The following is a 22,762-nucleotide window of genomic DNA, read 5'->3' as shown; positions in this document are numbered from 1 at the left end:
CCTGGGCTACAGAGCTAGACTCCGTCTCAAAAAAAAAAAAAAAAAAAAAAAGAAAGGGGAGACATTCGGGCCGGGCGCAGTGGCTCACGCCTGTAATCCCAGCAATTTGGGAGGCCGAGGAGGGCGGATCACGACGTCAGCAGATGGAGACCATCCTAGCCAACACGGTGAAACCCCATCTCTACTAAAAAAAAAAAAATACAAAAAACATTAGCCGGGCATGGTGGCGGGCGCCTGTAGTCCCACCTATTGGGGAGGCTGAGGCAGGAGAATGGCGTGAACCCAGGAGGTGGAGCTTGCAGTGAGCCAAGATGGCACCACTGCACTCCAGCCTGGGTGACAGAGCGAGACTCCATCTCAAAAAACAAAAACATAAAGAAAGGGAAGACATTTGAATTTGAGACTCCAAAGTGGGTAGAAGAGCATTCCAGGCCAGGCACAGTGGCTCTCGCCTGTAATCCCAGCACTCTGGGAGGCCGATGTGGGCGGATCACGAGGTCGGGAGATGGAGACCATCCTGGCTAACACGGTGAAACCTCGTCTCGACCAAAAATACGAACATTATTAGCTGGGCATGGTGGCAGGCGCCTGTAGTCCCAGCTACTTGGGAGGCTAAGGCAGGGAGAATCACTTGAACCCGGGAGGTGGCGGTTGCAGTGAGCTGTGATCGCACCACTGCACTCCAGCCTGGGCGTCAGAGCAAGAATCCATCTGAAAAAAAAAAGAGAGACTATGGCTCAATTTTATGCTCTGAGCTAACCTGGGAGTTTGAACACCTGAAGACTGTTAAACGTTTTACACAAGGTAGCAACACATTCAGATTTGTATACATATATACTTTTTTGAGACAGGATCTCCCTCTGTCGCCCAGGCTGGAGTGTAATGGTGGGATCTCAGCTCACTGCAACCTCTGTCTCCCGGGTTCAAGCGATTCTCCTGCCTCATCTTCCTGAGTAGCTGGGATTACAGGCAGCCACTATCACGCCCAGCTAATTTTTGTATTAGTAGAGACGCGGTTTCACCATATTGGTCAGCCTGGTCTAGAACTCCTGACCTCAGGTGATCCGCCTGCCTCAGCCTCCCAAAGTGTTGGGATTACAGGCGTGAGCCACCGTGCCCAGCCAGATCTGTATTTTAGAAAACTCAGTGGGAGCTGTTTGCAGTGCAATTAGAGGCAACCAGACGAAAGGGCACCAGCGAGCAAGCCACTCATAGGAACACAGTCCAGAGTGACCATGACGGCAGTGAAAGTAGGAGATGCCCCTGGCTACAATTTAGTGTTTAGAAGTATCTGGGCAGGTGACCCCAAAGCCTCAAAAGAGAGGAGAACTCTGTACTTCACGTGGCTTGGCACACTCTGCTCCCTTTGCTTTGAATGTCCTTCCCCTTTTGTCATTCAGCAGTCAACACATGCTACCTCCTCTGGGAAGCCCTCTTGGATTACTCCGCAGACTGGATGGAGGGGGGCTCTGCTCTGTGTTCATGTCCGTTTCCCATGATAGCGCTTGTCAGCATTTGTCATCCTTTTGTCATGCAGTTTCCTGGTTCCTCTCACTGGTGTGTGAGTTTGAGGAGTGCAGGGCCCAGCATCCATCACCTTTGCACCCGCAGTGCAGGTGGAGTGTCCATAACAATGTCCTGAATGAATCAATGAAAATGAGAACGTCAGCCGGCCTGTGGAGAAGCTAGAGGAACGAGAAGAAACAGACCGACATGGCCGGGAGCGATGTTTCTCGCCTGTAATCCCAGCACTTTGGGAGACCGAAGCGGGTGGATCACCCGAGGTCAGGAGTTCGAGACCAGCCTGGCCAACATGGTGAAACCCCCGTCTCTACTAAAAATACAAAAATTAGCCAGGCGTGGTGGCGCTCGCCTGTAATCCCAGCTACTTGGGAGGCGGAGGCAGGAGAATCGCTTGAACGCGGGAGGCGGAGGTTGCGGTGAGCCGAGATCGCGGCACTGCACTCCAGTCTGGGCGACAGAGACACCGTCTGAAAAAACAAAATAAGAAAAAGAAAAGAGAAACAGACTGATATCCCAGGAAGCCTGGCCGAGAACTGAGGCCCCAGGGCCACACGCGTCTTTTCTCCTGCAATCCTGTCTGGGAGCCGCCGCCTAGAAGTCCCGGGCAGTCCGGGAACGCGAGCCTGAAGCAGCACCGCGCGGTCGGCGGCGCAGGCGCACGTCTCTGCGGGAGGCCGCGAGGCCCCGCCCCCGGGCCCTAGACCCCGCCTCCCATCCCCCTCATCCCCGGGCCGGGCAGGGCGGCACCGCCCATGAGGCCGCATGCGCAGTGCGCGCGCGAGGGCGCCTTGCCCTTCTCCCAATGGCGGGCCGCGGGCCCCTTCCCGGCAGCCTCCCTCGGGCAGGGAGCGCGTCATTTCCGGTGGGGAAGGCCCGCGGCTGCCGCCGCCATTTCGGGCGCTGCTGTGAAGCTGAAACCGGAGCCGGTCCGCTGGGCGGCGGGCGCCGGGGGCCGGAGGGGCGCGCGCGGCGGCGGCACCCCAGCGTTTAGGCGCGGAGGCAGCCATGGCGGGCAACTTCGACTCGGAGGAGCGGAGTAGCTGGTACTGGGGGCGGTTGAGTCGGCAGGAGGCGGTGGCGCTGCTGCAGGGCCAGCGGCACGGGGTGTTCCTGGTGCGGGACTCGAGCACCAGCCCCGGGGACTATGTGCTCAGCGTCTCAGAGAACTCGCGCGTCTCCCACTACATCATCAACAGCAGCGGCCCGCGCCCGCCAGTGCCGCCGTCGCCCGCCCAACCTCCGCCGGGTGAGGGACTGACGGGACGGGGGGCCCTGGGCGGGGTGAGGGCCGCGGAGCTCCCAGCCCGGCTGGCTGCTCCTTGAGAGCGGACCCTCGGGGTCGTGGGCAGAGGGCTGGGTGACCGTGGCAGGGGCCCGCCGGCTGCTGGGGCTCATTCCCACCCGGGGAACAGGAGTGTGGGGGAGGAGGAGCCGCGGACCGAGGCCCCGGGGTGTGCCTGGGAAGGGCAGCCCCGGGGAAGGGGAACTGCTTCGGCCCCAGGGTGGGGCTGGCTCCCGGGCCAGGCGCAAGGGTAGGGCAGGGCAAGGCAACGTGGGGACAAAGAGCTGAGGGAGATGTTGGCACTGCGGGGGCATCACTTGGCAGCGGCGCCCAGAATGAATCCGATAATCCTACAAGTGGCTTTTGGGCTGGAAGCGTTTCCTGCCGTGTTGGAGAGCCGGGTTTGGCCGTGCTCCCCTGGTGGCCTTTGGTAGGAAGTCACCACAAACTGGCCGGGAGGGATGGAGACACCCTCAGGAAACCGGTTAGTTTTTTCCTTTCTTGGGCATTTTTCCAAAATCCTTGTACCGTCCTCTTCCCCCGTGGAGGACGAAGGTGGTGAATTAAGTGATAGAAGAAAGCCTTCAGTGACCAGCCCAACCCAGTTTAAGGCGATGCCTGGCTGCGTGCAGGACATCTAAGCGTCCAGAAGACTGTCCGCCGGTAGAGGGTTCTGGTTTTCAAAGTGTTTAGTGGAGGAAAGACATTTTATTCCAGAGAATAAACCAGAAATGAGGCAGTGGAAACAGACCCTTCCCTGGATGTGACTGGAGCTTCATTTTCCTTGGACTTAAACATTGTCAGTGTGTACTTCAGGGCGTGACCTTGCTCAGTAAGATGGGGCTGCGGGCTGAGTCTTCCTGGATGCTGGGAACAGACTCTACGCCAAGAACATAAATTACCTGCGCTGGGTTTTTCTTGCCAGGGATCCCTGAGATTGACTGTCTTTCCGATGCCGTTGGAGTTGATTTGGGAGTGTTTCAAGGGAATAGATAGATGCCCTTAGTACTGGAGATTTGTGAGGTACGAAGTAATTCTGGGGTTCTCATTGTATGTGTACCTGTTTAACAGCATCAGGAGTCCTCGTGCCTTCACACTGTTGCCAAGTCGAAGCTGTTTCTTCTTGGCCGCTGAGACTGGGTTCAGACTAGTCTCCTATGAATCAGGAAGCTCCTGAGCCATCCTCTCTAGACTTTCTCTTGTAGGATCGTTCTAATTTAGATTTACTTGTTCCGGCCAGAAATGGAGAATTGAATAGCCAGTCTCTTTGTTATTAACACATACCAATTTTTATTTTACTTTTTCCTGAGACGGAGTCTCGCTCTGTCGCCCATGCTGGAGCGCAGTAGCACGATCTCGGCTCATGGCCACCTCCACCTCCCCGGGGCTCCCGGGTTCAAGATTCTCCTGCCTCAGTCTCCCGAGTAGCTGGGATTACAGGCACCCACCACCACAACCAGCTAATGTTGTATTTCTAGTAGAGACAAGATTTCACCAGATTGGCCAGGCTGGTCTCAAACTCCTGACCTCAGGTGATCCACCCTCCCAAAATGCTGGGATTACAGGTATGAGCCACCGTGCCTGGCCAACACATAACCAATTTTTTTCTTATTTTATTTATTTATTTATTATTTATTTATTTTGAGACAGAGTCTCTCTCTGTCACCCAGGCTGGAGTGCAGTGGCGCCATCTTGGCTCACTGCAACCTCCGCCTTTTGGGTTCAAGTGATTCTCCTGCCTCAGCCTCCTAAGTAGCTGGGATTACCAGTGCCTGTCACCACGCCCATCTAATTTTTGTATTTTTAGTAGAGATGGGGTTTTACCAGGTTGACCAGGTGGGTCTTGAACTCCTGACCTCAGGTAATCCACTCGCCTTTGCCCCCTCAAAGTGCTGGGATTACGGGTGTGAGCCACCGCACCCAGCTTTGTTTGTTTGAGGCGGAGTTTCACTTTTGTTGCCCAGGCTGGAGTTCAGTGGTGTGATCTCAGCTCACTGCAATCTCTACGTCGTGGGTTCAAAGGATTCTCTTGCTTCAGCCTCCCTAGTAGCTGGGATTACAGGCACACGCCACCATGCCTGGCTAGTTTTTGTATTTTTAGTAGAGATGGGGTTTCACCATGTTGACCAGGCTGGTCTCGAACTCCTGACCTCAGGTGATCCGCCCGCCTCAGCCTCCCAAAGTGCTGGGATTACAGGTGTGAGCCACCACACCCAGCCCAACACATAACTATTTTTAGAAAATGAGTATGGGGTCTATAAGTTCACAAATTATTGTAGATCTTTCTCATTCTGGCCAGTTTAATGGTGTTATGAGATGGGAATATTGATGTACCTGTGTTGGCCCTGAACCAGATATATGCTACTTTGATGCCACCTGCGTGGTATCTGGGGTTTTGCATTATATGTAGTAACATGATGGCAAACTTACTGAAACTCACTTTTCAGCCTTTTGTTTGTGTTTGTTGGTTGCCAGAGTTGAAAATGGCAGCCGGCAGGTTTGTTAGCTTGATATTTTTTCACATCTTAGCATAACGATTTTTATATCTCAAGCCTTACTTGGATAATGGAGCACCACCTTTTCAAAACAGATAAGAACTCAGTTCCTTGGCCCAGGAAAGAAGGTGAAGATTGCCAAAGTTTGTGGATGGGGTGTGGAATATTCACGAGTGTTGTGATAATTCTGCCATATTGTACCCCATTTTCTACGATTCAGTTGCTGTCTTTTCTCTCTTCTGAGACAGGGCCTTTGTCTCTCAAGCTGGAGTGCAGTGGCATGAACACAGCTCACTGCAGCCTTGACCTCCCGGGCTCAAGCCATCCTCCCACTTTAGCCTCCTGAGCAGCTGGGACTACAGGCATATCCACCATGCCTGGTTAACTGTTTAACTTTTTTTTGTGGAGATGAGGGGTTTCACTGTGTTGTCCAGGCTAGTCTCAAATTCTTGGTCTCAAGAGATCCTCCCGCTTCAGACTCCCAAAGTGCTGGAATTGCAGGTGTGAGCCACTGTGCCTGGCTCAGTTGCTGTCTTGTTTGTTTGTTTGTTTGTTTTTTGAGGCAGAGTTTTTTTTTTTTTTTTTTTTTTTTTTTGAGACAGAGTCTGGCTCTGCCGCCCAGGCTGGAGTGCAGTGGCCGGATCTCAGCTCACTGCAAGCTCCGCCTCCCGGGTTCACGCCATTCTCCAGCCTCAGCCTCCCAAGTAGCTGGGACTACAGGCGCCCGCCGCCTCGCCCGGCTAGTTTTTTGTATTTCTTAATAGAGACGGGGTTTCACCGTGTTAGCCAGGATGGTCTCGATCTCCTGACCTCGTGATCCGCCCGTCTCGGCCTCCCAAAGTGCTGGGATTACAGGCTTGAGCCACCGCGCCCGGCCGAGGCAGAGTTTTTACTCTTGTCTCCCACGCCAGAGTGCAATGGCGTGATACTGACTCACTGCAATCTCCGTCTCCCAGGTTCAAACAATTCTCCTGCCTCACCCTCCTGAGTAGCTGGAATTATAGAGGCCCACCACCATGCTCAGCTAATTTTTGTATTTTTTAGTAGAGATGGGGTTTCGCCATGTTGGCCAGGCTGGTCTGGAACTGCTGAACTCTGATGATCCACCCGCCTCGGCCTCCCAAAGTGCTGGGCCTGAGCCACCGCACCCGGCCTGTCTGTATAACCTCAGAATTACTTTGTACCTCAAGTGCTAAGTGCTTTGTACCTCAAATCTCAAGTGCTAAGTACTGAATCTTTGTTTTTCCTCTCACCAAGTCCTTTTGAAGTCACACAGAGAAATTTCTTGAATTTTAAAGAGGCGTATACAATATTAATAACTAATGTTTATTGACTGGTTATTCTGTGCCAGGTACTTTGCTTGAGTACTTTATGTGCCTTATTTCACCTGCTGTCTAGGACAGTCTGGTGAGATAAGTAATATGATCTCCATTTATTAAAATATTCCCATTTTATACAGGAGGAAACACTCAGATTCAGTAACTTGCTTAAGGTCACACAGCTAGTAAATGACTTTCCAAAGTTGAACCTAGGCATTCTGACCTGAGAACTGACCCTTTTATGCTACACTTGTCAGAACCAGCGTCCTTTTGGGATGTCAGCAATGCATGTGGAGGTCTGTATCCTCAATATCCTCAGTACTTTGTTTTGTTTTTTTGGATGGAGTTTCGCTTTTGTTGTCCCCCAGGCTACTAGAGTGCAGTGGTGCAGTCTCGGCTCACTGAAACCTCCCCTTCCCTGGGTCAAGTGATTCTCCTTTCTCAGCCTCCTGAGTAGCTAGGATTACAGGCATGCGCCACCATGCCCGGCTAATTTTTTTTTTTTTGTATTTTTGGTAGACACAGGTTTCACCGTGTTGGCCAGGCTGGTCTCGAACTCCTGACCTCAGGTAATCTGCCTGTCTCAGCCTTGTGTTTTTTTTTTTCCCCACCGTGTTGCTCAAACTGGAGTGCAGTGGCTGTTGACAGGCACAGTCATAGTACACTACAGCCCTTAACTTTGGGGCAGGCAGTCCTCCTGACTCAGGCTCTGAGTAGCTGGGACTTCCAGCATGTACAGCTGCATCCAACCCAGGTTTTTTTAAAGATCAGAATTAAAGAATGGCAAGAAGAGGCCGGGCGCGGTGGCTCACGCCTGCAATCCCAGCATTTTGGGAGGCCAAGGCAGGCAGATCATTTGAGGCCGGGAGTTAGAGACCAGCCTGGCCAACATGGTGAAACCCCATCTCTCCTAAAAAATACAAAAATTAGCAGGGCGTGGTGGCATGCGCCTGTAATCCCAGCGACTGGAGAGATTGAGGCACAAGAATCGCTTGAACTTCGGAGGCAGAGGTTGCAGTGCGCCGAGATCATGCCACTGGCTTTATCGTTCAGACAATACGTATCTGCTATCTTAAGTCAGTGATGAAGAAGCTTTTTAAAATTGTTACTACTTTTATTTTTTATTTTTTATTTTTGCGATGGAGTCTTGCTGTGTCGCCCAGGCTGGGGTGCAGTGGGGCGATCTCAGCTCACTGCAACCTCCCCCTCCCTGCTCAAGCCATTCTCCTGCCTCAGCCTCCCGAGTAGCTGGGACTACAGGCACACGCCACCACGCCCAGCTAATTTTTTTGTATTTTTAGTATAGACGGGGTTTCACCATGTTGGCCAGGCTGGTCTCGATTTCCTGACCTCAAGTGATCCGCCTGCCCTGGCCTCCCAAAGCGTTAGGATTACAGGCGTGAGCCCCCGCGCCCAGCTGGGTATTATTTTCAAAGGCATCGGTACAGAATGGGCCAGGGATTCTCAGCCTTTTCTGTTGAACCTGTGTTTAACTTGTCTTGTTCTCAGCTTGCATCGGCTTCCTATGGTGCCATAGCTTGGGAGTTCCCTGGGGTCATAGGGAAGGGCTTGGTCAAGTCTCCTGGTCACATTCTAGCAGGTTGGGCTTCAAGATGGACCTCCTTGGAATGCTTGCAAGAAACTGGTTTTTTCCTCTTGGAATAGCTAAACGGTGACCAGTCGTCGGGTTGACAAAACGGAAGGAGTGTGAGGTAGGAGTGTTGTTAGGAGCTTGAGCTGTGCAGCCTGACTTTGGACCTTACTTACCTACACTTACTACTTGTGTAACTTTGGGCAAATTGTTTAACTTTTCTCTGCTTCAGTTTCCTCATCTGTGAAGGAGGGAAATAGTAATACTGACCTCAGGGTTGTAATGATATTCCATACTAAGTACTGGCATATTCAGTACTCCATCAGCATTTTATATATATTAATTTTAATAACTGTGAGGTGTGGGGGCTTTTGAAGCAAAATGGAAAACTTCTCATCTTTGAGAGGCTCCAGAAGCATGGTGTGGACGGCAGGGACTGGTGAAACAGTTTGTCTTAGGGAGTAAGTGCCTGGGTGGGGTGCATCTGTAAGTGTGAAAGGACCTCGGGTTCAGCACATGGAAATAAGATGGTGCTTCCTGTTACCTGCTCATCCCAAAGGCTTCTACCTGTTGCCCTAGTGGGTAGAGGAGGGCATAAAACTTGCTTCATTTTCAAGGCGTGGGACAGAAGCTAGGGTGTTAATAGTTTGTGATACCCCCTCAAGGTAGTGAAGAGTTACAGGCCAGGCTGGCAGCTGGGCCACGCCTCTTCTCTGGAGGTAGCGTGAGACTGCCGAAGTCCCATTGCTGCCTTTTTACACCTTCAGCTTCTGCTTCTCATTTGTTCATCTGTCTTGGCAGTTCACAAACCTGATTCTCTTGTCTTACTCTCGATGTCTTAGTGGCCTTGCCTCCAGTGGTTCTGGAGAAGTACTTCAGTGAGAGCTACTTATGGATTTTAAACCAAAATAATTCCATGGTGAAGGGAGTAGGTTTATTTATTGCAGGACTTCCCCAAGTATTTACTGTGCTCATGTGAATTGTGAGTTTCCAAGAGAGGGTGCTGGTTTCACACCTGTTTGACTGCAGAACCTTCCCCCACTATGGCCCTGTTGCTCAGGCTGGTGTGCAGTGGCTCCATCATTGCTCACTACAGCCTCACTGTATGACCCAGGCTGGGCTTGCATTCCTGGCCTCAAGAGATTTCTCCCAAAAGATTAATAAATCAATTAAAAAAAAAAAAACAGAAAAAATAAAGAGATCCTTCTGCCTCAGCCTCCCAAAGTGCTGAGATTACAGGTGTGAGCCACTGCACCTACCTGACCATAGAACTTTTGAGAAGCATCTTGAGATCCTATGGAATTTTCTCTGGGAAACAGTCCGGTGGGCTCTGGATTTGAGGGTGAATTGAAAATTGCTGAAGGAATTTGGAGGATTGGTTGCTTTTTATTGAGCACCTATAATGTATGAGCCACTTTTTTTTTTTTTTTGAGATGGTGTCTTGCTCTGTCACCCAGGCTGGAGTACAATGGCGTATTCTTGGCCCATTGCGACCTTCGCCTCCCAGGTTCAAGCAATTCTCCTGCCTCAGCCTCCCCAGTAGCTGGGACTACAGGCGTGCAACACCACGCCCAACTAATTTTTGCATTTTTAGTAGAGGTGGGTTTTTACCATGTTGATCAGGCTGGTCTTGAACTCCCAACCTCAGGTGATCTGCCTGGCTCTGCCTCCCAAAGTGCTGGGATTACAGGCTTGAACCACCATGCCCAGTCTCTAGCCACTTTTAGGAACTTTATTAGATGGGTATTTGACCTCATTTTGCAGAGTTGGGGTGAGGCATACGGAAGTTAGATAACTCAGACAGCTAGGAAATGGGAGCCAGAATGCACCAAACCTGCAAAGGACCATCCGCATACCCACCATTTTTACAACATTCTATTTGCTTAGGAAGCCATATATCTTCTCAGATGGAAGCCAGTGCAGTGGCTTGCCTTTTTTTTTTTTTTTTTTCTTTTGGAGACACTCTCACTCTTACCCAAGCTGGAATCCAGTGGCGCGATCTCTGCTCACCGCAAGCTCCGCCTCCTGGGTTCCCACCATTCTTCTGCCTCAGCCGCCTAAGTAACTGGGACTACAGGCGCCTGCCGCCACGCCTGGCTAATTTTTTGTATTTTTAGTAGAGACGGGGTTTCACCGTGTTAGCCAGAGTGGTCTTGATCTCCTGACCTTGCGATCTGCCTGCCTGAGCCTCCCAAATTGCTGGGATTACAGGCACCAGCCACCGCGCCTGGCCAGCCAGTGGCCTTTTTAGCGTTTTGTATTGGTGGGTATTTATCTAAGCAACCCCTGTGAATACCATAGGCAAAGAAGGAAGGGAGGGAGCAGGAATTGAGGAATGAAGGGAAAAGAGAGGGCCAGGTGTGGTGGTTCATGTCTGTAATCCCAGCACTTTGGGAAGCTGAGGCTGCCGGATCACTTGAGGTCAGGAGTTTGAGACCAGCCTAGTCAACATGGCAAAACCCTGTCTCTCTTAACAATACAAAAATTAGCCAGGTGTGGTGTCGGGCGCCTGTAATCCCAGCTACTTGGGAGGCTGAGGCAGGGAGAATTGCTGGAACCCAGGAGGCGGAGGTTGCAGTGAGCCAAGATCACACCAGTGCATTCCAGCCTGAGCAACAGAGGGAGACCCCATCTCAAAAAAAAAAAAAAAAAAAAAAAAGAGAGAAAGTGCCGTGAGATCAAGGAGAGGCAGATGATCCAGTCGTGCTCTCGTGGTATCCTGGTAGCCGCGTCAGAAGTGATAGGGCCTATTTCAGCCCACAGAGCCCTCAGGTGTTCTTCATGAAACCTTCAGGGAGGCCGTGGCCTTGTAAAACTGGTCGTAACCTGAGGCTTGAAATGCTTAGCAGGCTTAGAAGTAACGGGTTGAGCAGGTACGGAGAAGCAGAGAGGATAATCCCCTCCTTGCGTTGATTTTTATTTCTGTATGTGTGAATTCCTAACTCCACGTTCAAAATGCAACACAAGGTGATGTAGAACAAGTCATTGAGGTTTTCCAAGTCCTGGATAGCTATGAGAATCCTGTCATTGCTTCTGTTCTCTAGACTGGCTGACTGTGCCTCCTTCCTTTCCCGCCCTTCTGTTTCCTGCCTTTGGCTGTTTGTGGTTGGAAGGGGAGGAAAGAGAGAAAAGGAGCCGGAACGCACAACTGTGGTGAGGTTTGGGCTTATCTGGGACTTAGGTGTGTTCTGTTCTCCTCCCTTCCTTCTGGAGTTTGGATCAATGAAGCTTGATGGCCCCCAGCAGTTCACAGAAACGGGCATTTCTCTGTGAAATTATTACATTGTCAGAGTAGAAAAATATAAGTAAAGTACATCAAAGGTTTTCCATGGCATTTTGCTTACATTTCTGTGTCTGTTGGGATTGCCAAACAAAAAGTCATAGTGAGCCCAGTTCACACTATGTGGCATTTGAACAAGAGGAGAATTGAACCTGCTTCCTCCCTTTGTGCCCGATGATCTGCCACGTTTTCTCTCACTTATCTTTCAGAGGGACTTGGCTTAGTAGTCTTACGTGTTCCTTCCCCGCAAAATGCATTTCAGTCGGCCTGCAGTGCTGACTGAGGAACCATAACAGTGGGTGGCAGGGGGTGGTTGCCTGCCTTCTTCGAGTGGAGCCAGTACCTTGGAAGTGTTCACGGATGGTCATAGTTGCTCACGGTGATTCTCTTGTATCTCAGGACACAGTGTGTTGTTGCTGCAACTGTCTTGTGCAGGAACGTAGCTCCAGGTGAAGGTGAGAGCGGGGTGGGGAGGTTGTCTTCCTAAGACGTGCTGCTTTCTCCTTGTTCACCAACCACACTGTGCTTGCTGCGTATCTCCAGCAGTGCTGTGAGCTCCTCTGAGCTTCTGCAGTCTAGGAGGGCGTTGTGTTTAGCTTCTTTCCAGTACTTCAGAGTTACACTCATTCAGAACAATATCTGGCCGGGCGCGGTGGCTCACACCTGTCATCCCAGCATTTTGGGAGGTCGAGGCAGGCGGATCACGAGGTCAAGTGATCGAGACCATCCTGGCTGACACGGTGAAACCCCATCTCTACTAAAAATAAAAACATTAGCAACACTTACTGAGCACTTAGCTGCCAACCACTGTCCCAGAAGTCCCAGAAAGACAACTAATGGAACACCTTGGATGTAGTTGGGTAAACCTTACCAAGGGAGCTTTTCTCCACCCAGGTGTGATCAGAACATTTCTTTTTTTTTTTTGTTTTTTTTTTTTTTTTTGAGACGGAGTCTTGCTCTGTAGCCCGGGCTGGAGTGCAGTGGCCGGATCTCAGCTCACTGCAAGCTCCGCTTCCCGGGTTTGCGCCATTCTCCTGCCTCAGCCTCCTGAGTAGCTGGGACTACAGGCGCCCGCCACCTCGCCCGGCTAGTTTTTTGTATTTTTTAGTAGAGACGGGGTTTCACCGTGTTAGCCAGGATGGTCTCGATCTCCTGACCTAGTGATCCACCCGTCTCGGCCTCCCAAAGTGCTGGGATTACAGGCTTGAGCCACCGTGCCCGGCCGATCAGAACATTTCTAAGCCGTGAGTGCTCAGGTGGCCTCCCTACCGCTCTGCCCTGGAGTTTTCTTGACCAGGCAGTGCTCAGTAGGTCCCTAGGCTCACAGTGACCCTGTCCTTAACAGTTTCTCCATAGGCCTGAAAGATCATCCTGAATTCGCCTAATGGTGATAGGCAAGGTGGCCATGACTCTCCTTGACTGCCAGACTTGAATAGGAATTACTCTCCAGCAGTGATCCTCCTCAGTAAAGAGAATCTCCAGGATATAGCACTCCATGCCTGCTACAGTCCTAACGAAAATCGTCTTCCTGGTCCTGTACTCGGAACGTTTGCGATCACCCTCTATCGGTGCATGAGGAACGTTTGCCGTAGAGGACAGTCCTGGCACTCGCACCCCTTTCAGTGTCTTAAATTGGAGAGACAGCCAGTATTCCGGAGTCTGGGCTGTTCACTGTTTTAAGCTGACAGCTGTGAATTCCACAGGCGGACTTTGGGTAGTGTGGGAAGTGTGCGGCTCTCCTTCAGACGCTCTCATATTTGGATGGAAAGAGTGCTCATCAGTACTCATTCTACCCGCAGGACTTTTCATTCGCTTCCAGAGTTAACATTGTGTCTTTTTACCTCTCTCCAATAGTGGAATGAATTTTAAATGTATGTTTTCTGATCATACTGGAAGAATTGCGGTTTTTTTCTTTTTTTCTTTTTCTTTTTTTTTTTTTTTTGAGACGGAGTCTTGCTCTGTAGCCCGGGCTGGAGTGCAGTGGCCGGATCTCAGCTCACTGCAAGCTCCGCCTCCCGGGTTTAGGCCATTCTCCTGCCTCAGCCTCCCGAGTAGCTGGGACTACAGGCGCCCGCCACCTCGCCCGGCTAGTTTTTTGTATTTTTAGTAGAGACGGGGTTTCACGGTGTTAGCCAGGATGGTCTCGATCTCCTGACCTCGTGATCCGCCCGTCTCGGCCTCCCAAAGTGCTGGGATTACAGGCTTGAGCCACCGCGCCCGGCCTTTTTTTCTTTTTTTAATAGAGACAGGCTCTCGCTCTGTTACCCAGGCTGGAGGGCAGTGGCACAATCCTGACTCACTGCAGGCTCCGCCTCCCAGGCCAATCGATCCTCCCACCTCAGCCTCCGAAGTAGCTGGGACTAAAGGTGTGCACCACCCTGCCTGGCCTTTGTATTTTGTTTTTTTTTTTAGTAGAGACAGGGTCTCGCTGTGTTAGGATATTTCTAACATTGAACAAAATAATTAGGTCTCTAGCTGGTCGTGGTGGTACGCACCTGTAGTCCCAGCTACCCAGGAGTCTAAAGCAGGAGGATGACTCCGGGCCAGGAGTATAACACCACAGTGTGCAGTGGTGGTGTCTGTGCATAGCTACTGGAGTTTATCCTGGGCAGCAAAAACCTGCCTTTCAAAATTAACAAGGCGGCCGGGCGCGGTGGCTCAAGCCTGTAATCCCAGCACTTTGGGAGGCCGAGGCGGGTGGATCACGAGGTCAGGAGATCGAGACTATCCTGGCTAACATGGTGAAACCCCGTCTCTACTAAAAATACAAAAAACTAGCTGGGCGTGGTGGCGGGCGCCTGTAGTCTCAGCTACTTGGGAGGCTGAGGCGGGAGAATGGCGTGAACCCGGGAGGCGGAGCTTGCAGTGAGCCGAGATCACGCCACTGCACTCCAGCCTGGGAGACACAGCGAGACTCCGTCTCAAAAAAAAAAAAAAAAAAAAAAAAAAAAAACAAAATTAACAAGGCCAGGCAAGGTGGCTCATGCCTATAATCATAACACTTTGGGAGGCCAAGGGGGAAGAGGATTACTTTGAGCTCAGGAGATCAAGACCTGCCTGGGAGACATGACAAAACCCCGTTATTTAAAAAAATAGGCCGGACGTGGTGGCTCACGCCTGTAATCCCAGCCCTTTGGGAGGCTGAGGCGGGCGGATCACAAGGTCGGGAGTTCAAGACCAGCCTGGCCAATATGGTGAAACCCCATCTCCACTAAAAATACAAAGAAAATTAGCCGGGCATGGTGGCGGGTGCCTGTGGTCCCAGCTGCTCAGGAGGCTGAGGCAGGAGAATGGTGTGAACCCGGGAGGTGGAGCTTGCAGTGAGCCAAGATCGCACCACTGCACTCCAGCCTGGGCAACAGAACGAGACTCCATCTAAAAAACAAAAAAAAAGGCTGGGCGTGGTGACTCACACCTGTAATCCCAGCACTTTGGGAGGCTGAGGCGGGCGGATCATGAAGTCAGGAGATTAAGACCATGCTGGCTAACATGGTGAAACCCCGTCTCTGCTAAAAATACAAAAAATTAGCCGGGCATGGTGGTGGGCACCTATAGTCCCAGCTACTCGGGAGGCTGAGACAGGAGAATGGAGTGAACCTGGGAGGCGGAGCTTGCAGTGAGCCACGATCGCGCCACTGCACTGCAGCCTGGGCAACAGAGTGAGACTCCATCTCAAAAAAAAAAAGTAAAAATTAAAAAATATATATTAGGTGGGTGTTGGTGGGTGGTTTGTACCTATAGCCCCAGCTGTTTGGGAAGCTGAGACTGTAGAATTGCTTGAGCCCGGAAAGTGGAGGGTGCGGCCAGGCGCAGTGGCTCACGCCTGTAATCCTAACATTTTAGGAGGCCAAGGTTGGTGGGATCACCTGAGGTCAGGAGTTTGAGACCAGCCTTGCCAACATGGTGAAACCTCATCTCTACTAAAAATACAAAAAATTACTGGGGTGTGGTGGCGGGCACCTGTAGTCCCAGTTACTCGGGAGGCTGAGGCAGGAGAATAACTTGAACCCAGGATGGGGAGGTTGCAGTGAGCCAAGATCGTACCACTGCACTCCAGCCTGGGCAACAGAGCAAGAGTCTATCTCAAAAAAAAAAAAAAAAAAAAAAAGGCCGGGTGCGGTGGCTCACGCCTGTAATTCCAGCACTTTGGGAGGCCCAGGCGGGCGGATCACGAGGTCAGGAGATTGAGACCATCCTGGCAAACATGGTGAAACCCCCTCTCTACTAAAATACAAAGAAAATTAGCTGGACGTGGTGGCGGGTGCCTGTAGTCCCAGCTGCTCGGGAGGCTAAGGCAGGAGAATGGCGTGAGCCCGGGAGGTAGAGCTTGCAGTGAGCCAAGATTGTGCCACTGCACTCCAGCCTGGGCAACAGAGCAAGAGTCCGTCTCAAAAAAAAGCCAGGCTCAGTGGCTCACGCTTGTAATTCCAGCACTTTGGGAGGCCAAGGCAGGCGGATCACGAGATCAGGAGATTGAGACCATCCTGGCAAACATGGTGAAACCCCGTCTCTACTAAAATACAAAAAAAATTAGCCGGGCATGGTGGTGGGCACGTATAGTTCCAGCTGCTCAGGAGGCTGAGGCAGGCGAATGGTGTGAACCCGGGAGGTGGAGCTTGCAGTGAGCCGAGATCACGCCACTGCACTCCAGCCTGGGCGACAGAGCGAGACTCTGTCTCAAAAAAAAAAAAAAGGTTGCAGTGAACTGCGATTGTGCCACTGCATGCCAGCCTCCTAGACAGCAGAGTGAGGCCCTGTCACATACCAGGCTCGGTGGCTCACGCCTGTCATCCCAGCACTTTTGGAGGCTGAGGCCGTCAGAACACTTGAGGTCAGGAGTTTGAGACCAGCCTGGTGGTGGAACTGTGTCTCAACTGAAATTACAAAAATTAGCCAGGCGTGGTGGCACACACCTGTAATCCCAGCTACTTGGGGGGCTGAGGCAGGAGAATCGCTTGAACTCAGAAGGTGGAGGTTGCAGTGAGCAGACATCCAGCCACTGCACTCCAACCTGGATGACAGAGCAAGACTCCGTCTTCAAAAATAAAGAGACCCTTTCACACACACAAAAAATCCCAACAATAAGCAAATAATTAAAATTAATAATAGGCTGGATGCAGTGGCTCACATCTGTAATCTCAATACTTTGGGAGGCCAAGGTGCGCAGATTGCTTGAGCCCAGGAGTTCAAGACCAGCCTGGGCAACACAGCAAAACCCCATCTCTACAAAAAATACAAAAACTAGCCAGGTGTGATGGTGTGCGCCTATAATCCCAGTTGCTCAGGAGGCTGAGGTGGGAGGATCACTAGAGCCTGGGAAGTGGAGGCTGCAGTGAGCCGAGATTGTTCTCAGGAGATCAAGACCTGCCTGGGCGACATGGCAAAACACCATTATTTAAAAAAATAGGCCGGGCGTGGTGGCTTACGCTTGTAATCCCAGCACTTGGGGAGGCAGAGGCAGGTGGATGTCTGGAGCTCAGGAGTTCAAGACCAGCCTGGGCAACATGGTGAAACCCTATGTCTACAAAAAATACAAAAATTAACTGGGCGTGGTAATGCATACCTGTAGTCCCAGCGACTCCGGAGGCTGAGGTGAAAGAATGGCTTGAGCCCAGGAAGTGGAGATTTCAGTGAGCCAAGATCATGCCACTGCACTCCAGCCTGGGCGACAGAGCCAGACCCTATCTCAGAAAACAAAAACAAAACCGCAGCCTGGGCAGTAAAGCAAGACACTGTCTCTATTAAAAAATTTGGGCCGGGCGCGGTGGCTCAAGCCTGTAATCCCAGCACTTTGGGAGGCCGAGACGGGTGGATCACGAGGTCAGGAGATCGAGACCATCCTGGCCGACACGGTGAAACCCCGTCTCTACTAAAAAATACAGAAAAAAAACTAGCCGGGCGAGGTGGCGGGCGCCTGTAGTCCCAGCTACTCGGGAGGCTGCGGCAGGAGAATGGCGTGAACCCGGGAGGCGGAGCTTGCAGTGAGCTGAGATCCGGCCACTGCACTCCAGCCTGGGCGGCAGAGCGAGACTCCGTCTCAAAAAAAAAAAAAAAATTTTTGAAAATCAGCTGGGTGAAGGGCCGGGCACAGTGGCTCACGCCTTTGAGAGGCCTAGGTGGATGGATCACGAGGTCAGGAGTTGCAGACCAGCCTGGCCAAGATGGCAAAACCCCGTCTCTACTAAAGATACAAAATACAAAAATTAGCCAGGTGTGGTGGCGTGGGCCTGTAGTCCCAGCTACTTGGGAGGCTGAGGCAGGAGAGTTGCTTGAATCCAGGAGGCTGAAGTTGCAGTGAGCCAAGATTGTGCCACTGCACTCCAGCCTGGGCGACAGTGTGACTCCATCTCAAAAAAAAAAAAAATCATCTGGGTGCAATGCCATCTGCACCTTTAGTTCCAGCTACTTAGAAGGCTGAGGTGGGAGAATGTCTTGAGCCTAGGAGTTTAAGACTGTGGTGAGCTATGATCACACCACTGCATTCCAGCTTGGACAACAGAGGTAGACCCTGTCTAAAAAGAAATAACAAAAACACATACTCAGGAGACTAAGGTGAGAGGATCGCTGGGCCCAGCAGTTTGAGACCAGCCTGGGCCACATAGCGGGGAGACTCCTGTCTCAAAAAACAAAGCCCGGGCCAGGCGTGGTGGCTCACACCTGTAATGCTACCACCTTGGGAGGCCAAGGCAGATGGATTACTTGAGCTCAGGAATTCAAGACTGGCTTGGGCAACGTGGCGAAATCCCTTCTCTACAAAAAATGAGTTGGGCATGGTGATGCGTGCTTGTAGTCCCAGCTACTCCAGAGGCTGAGGTAAGAGGATGGCTTCAGCCTAGGAGGTAGAGATTGTAGTGAGCTAAGATCACGCCACTGCACTCCCGCCTGGGTGACAGAGCCAGACCACCTGGTCGCAAGACGACCGCAAAGCCAAAAACTCACAAAACTCGTTTTGATTTTTTTTTTGAGACAAAGTCTTGCTTTGTTGCCCAGGCCGGAATGCAGTGGCACGATCACGACTCACTGGAGCCTCGACCTGCTCTCAGGCGATTCTCTCACCTCAGCTTCTCCAGTAGCTGGGACTAACAGGCACGCACCACCTTGCCTGGCTAATATTTTGTTTTTTTAAGAGATGGGATCTCACTTTATTGCCCAGGCTAGTCTTGAACTACTGGCCTCAAGCAGTCCTCCTGCCTTGGCCTCCCAAAGTGCTGGGATTACAGACGGAAACCACTGTGCCCAGTCATTTTTTTTTTTCACACTTACTTAGTTTTTCTTTTTTTAAGAGTCAATGTCTTGCTCTGTCATCCAGGCTGGAGTGCTTCGGCGCCATCATGGCTCACTGTACTCACAAACTCCTGGGCTCAAGCGATCTGTCACCTTAGCTTCCCGAGTAACTACAACTGCAGGCGTGCACCACTAGGCCCGGCCAATTTTTTTTTTTTTTTTCTTTGAGACGGAGTCTCGTTCTTTTGCCCAGACTGGAGTGCGGTGGCACGATCTCGGCTCACTGCAAGCTCCACCTCCCGGGTTCACGCCATTGTCCTGCCTCAGCCTCCTGTGTAGCTGGGACTACAGGCGCCCGGCTAATTTTTTGTATTTTTAGTAGAGATGGGGTTTCACCGTGTTAGCCAGGATGGTCTCTATCTCCAGACCTCATGATCCGCCCGCCTTGGCCTCCTAGAGTGCTGGGATTATAGGCGTGAGCCACTGTGCTCGGCCAACCCAGCTAATTTTTAATAATTTTTGTAGTGATGAAGTCTTGGCTGTGTTGAAAGTCTTCGCCGGTCTGAAAATCCTGGATTCAAGCGATCCTCCCACCTCAGCCTCCTAAAGTTCTAGGATTAAGGTGTGAGGCACCAGGTCCAACAAAATTCATTTTGTTTTATTTTTGTTTGACACAGTCTTGCTTCACTGTCCAGGCTGGAGTGCATTGGCATGATCATGGCTCACTGTAGCCTTGACCTCCCAGGCTCAAGCCATCCTCCTACCTGAGCGTCCCGAGTAGCTGGGACTACAGAAGTGTGCCACCACGCCCAGCTAATTTTTTAAATTTTTTGCAGTGACAACCATGTTGCCAGGCTGGTCTTGAACTCCTGAGCTCCGGGGATCCGCCTGCCTCAGCTTCCCTAAGTGCTTGAGCCTGGAAGGTCAAGGCTGCAGTGAGCTGTGATCGTGCCACTGCACTCCAGCTTGAGCGGCACAGTGAGACTGTCTCAACAACAACAAAAACCATAACAATAAAGAGACAGATTTTTATTCGGAATTATACATTCTAGATGTGGAGGGGAAAAATGTATGAGCTCAGTGCAGACACTAAGCTCTCTCCACCCTCTGGAACATCAGCAGGGACCCATGGAAAATGAGAGCTTGCTACATTTCCTGAGATTGAAAAATAGATGCAGGCCGGGCACTGGCTCACGCCTGTAATCTCAGCACTTTGGAAGGCTGAGGTGGCTGGATTACCTGAGATCAGGAGTTTGAGACCAGCCTGGCCAACATGGTGAAACCCCATCTCTACTAAAAATACAAAAAAAAAAAAAAAAAAAAAAAGCTGGGTGTGGTGACGGGAGTCTGGAATCCCAGCTGTTCGGGAGGCTGAGACAGGAGCTTCGCTTGAACCTGGGAGGCGGAGGTTGCAGTGAGCTGAGATCGCACCCCTGCACTCCAGCCTGGGCGACAGAGTGAGACTTGGTCTCAGAAAAAGATGCGACAGAACCTTGAGGCGTACACTGCTCTGTAAATAGGGCAGCGACAGAATGTGTTTGGAGGATGCGCTGAAAGCCCCTCTGTCTTTGATTCAAGTATGAGAGTGCGTCCTGACTAGCCTAGTCTCTTGGCCTTCTGATCCTTCCCTGGGGCCCTAGTGATGGGCATCTTTCTTCCCAGGGGATAGTTCAGCTTCCAAATGTGATGTCGGTATGCTGTGAAGAGAAGGGTTATTTTTTCTAGAGTTTTTTTTTTTTCTGGTTAAATCTTGACTAAATGTATATGGGGCGTGAAATCTCCATTTCGGCCAGACACAGTGGTGACCTCCTATAGCCCCAGCTACTCAGGAGTTTGTGGTGAGAGGATCACTTGAACCCTGGAGGTCAAGACCAGCCTGGGTAATACAGTGAGATCCCAATTCTAAAAAAAAATAAAATAAAATCTGTATTTAATTTCCAGTATAGTACATCATTAAATAACAGCCTGCTCTGTTTTTTCCAGGGGTGAGCCCCTCCAGACTCCGAATAGGAGATCAAGAGTTTGATTCATTGCCTGCTTTACTGGAATTCTACAAAATACACTATTTGGACACTACAACATTGATAGAACCGGTTTCCAGATCCAGGCAGGGTAGTGGAGTGATTCTCAGGCAGGAGGAGGCGGAGTATGTGCGAGCCCTCTTTGACTTTAATGGGAATGATGAGGAAGATCTTCCCTTTAAGAAAGGAGACATCTTGAGAATCCGGGACAAGCCTGAAGAGCAGTGGTGGAATGCGGAGGACAGCGAAGGCAAGAGAGGGATGATTCCAGTCCCTTACGTCGAGAAGTATAGACCTGCCTCCGCCTCAGTATCGGCTCTGATTGGAGGTAACCAGGAGGGTTCCCACCCACAGCCACTGGGTGGGCCGGAGCCTGGGCCCTATGCCCAACCCAGCGTCAACACTCCGCTCCCTAACCTCCAGAATGGGCCCATATATGCCAGGGTTATCCAGAAGCGAGTCCCCAATGCCTACGACAAGACAGCCTTGGCTTTGGAGGTACATAACGTGCACAATGTAGAAAGAAGAGATCTGCTGCAGGGTCTCCTCTCGGTCCTCTTAGAGCTTTGTAGCAATGCTGACTACAGCAGCATTGGGATGTTGTAGATGGCAAAGCTGCTAAGCACTGATTTTGGCATTTAATGTTGGGTTTTCTCTTTTTCATAGAAAACCTGTTTGGGAATGAGTAAGCTTAAAACTGTATAACTGAATGTTCTTAATTGATCTACTAAACACACTTGGACTGCTTTAATAACACCACCTGAATTCACAGGAATTCACCTCAAATGTTTTTCCTCATCCACATCCTCATCTGTTTTCTTGCTTTCTGTTTGTCGTTGTCTAAAAGAAGGTGGGTTCAGATGGATTTGAGTGTAATAAGTGGTCTCTATCAAAGCACTTAAATGGAATTTTCCCGCAGAAACTTGTTTTTGCTTCAGGGGACGTGAAGTTCCTTACCACTAATTGTGTTCATTGAGTAAGAATCCAGGAGGAAGCAGGCATGGTAGAGGTGTGAAGAGACTCACACCCAGAAGTCCTCATTCCGAGGAGTGGCAGGTGCACGGGTCTTTCTAAATCATTTAAGAAGCCAGTTCTTCCTCAGGAGTTAATTTTTGCCTTAACTGGTGAAATACCTTCGGTAGCCCACTTCCTTCTGGCCAGCCATTACATGGTGTTAATTCCTTTATTCCTTTGTTTCTCAGTCACACCTTTATCTCCTTCCTTTCTTCTTCCTTCCTTCCTTTCTCCGTTCCTTTCTTTTCAGAAGAGCTGATGGTTCAGTGTAAAAGCTAGTACAGACTGGGCACAGTGGCTCACACTTGTAATCCTAGTGCTCTGGGAGGCTGAGGCAGGAGGACCACTTGAGACCAGGTGTTCAAGACCAGTCTGGGAAACGTAGTGAGACCTCAGCTTTTTAAACAAAAAGTGGGAAAAAAAAACAAAAACGGCCAGGCATGGTGGCATGCACCTGCAGTCCTGGCTTGACTGAGAAACGGAATGTGTGTTGTCAGGGTTATCACTGCCTCTTGTTCTCATTCTTTGTTTGGAGGAAAATAGATTTCTACCCTCAGGTCTTCCTGTGAGGTGAGATGAGATGACGGTAACATCTGGCATGGTGCTGTGTGTATGATGGATCTGACTCTTTTTTATTTTCTTGTTTTTTCCTCTCTCTTTTTTTTTTTTTATTTTTTCTGGCCTTACTGAGTCACTAGGTGTAACTCTTGATATTTATTCCAGACTTTGTTAGCACTGGGTTGAAGTAAGTATGAAAACATGGATCAAACGCCAAGCGTGTTGGCTCGTACCTGTAATCCCAGCACCTTATGAGGCGGAGGTGGACAGATCAGTTGAGCTCAGGAGTTGGAGACCGGCCTAGGCAGCATGGCAAAATGCCATCTCTACAAAAAATTAGCCAGGCATAGTGGCACATGCCCGTGGTCCTAGCTACTCGGGAGGCTGAGGAGAGAGGATCACCTGAGCCTGAAAGGTCTTGGCTACAGTGAGCTGAGATGATGACACTGCCCTC

The 22,762-nt window shown here is 50.7% G+C and overlaps 1 protein-coding gene across 2 annotated transcripts in view; it reads left to right on the top strand.

Moving 5' to 3' along the window:
- The first annotated feature begins 2,385 nt into the window (after positions 1–2,385).
- CRK (CRK proto-oncogene, adaptor protein) overlaps positions 2,386–22,762 on the top strand; it is a 36,347-nt gene continuing 15,970 nt past the window's right edge. The window contains exons 1-2 of one of the 2 annotated variants that reach the window (XM_005582429.4): positions 2,386–2,770; positions 20,699–21,064. In XM_005582429.4, the coding sequence (XP_005582486.1) occupies positions 2,530–2,770; positions 20,699–21,064 (607 nt within the window). In that variant the 5' untranslated portion in view covers positions 2,386–2,529. Of the gene's footprint in view, positions 2,771–20,698; positions 21,235–22,762 lie in introns of both variants that reach the window. The other variant, XM_005582428.4, reaches the window with a different exon arrangement.

The sequence above is a fragment of the Macaca fascicularis genome, chromosome 16 (genome assembly GCF_037993035.2).
Source record: "Macaca fascicularis isolate 582-1 chromosome 16, T2T-MFA8v1.1".
NCBI lineage: Eukaryota > Metazoa > Chordata > Mammalia > Primates > Cercopithecidae > Macaca > Macaca fascicularis.
Note: the sequence above shows the minus strand (reverse complement) of the source record. Positions and strands in the feature narration are given on the sequence as shown.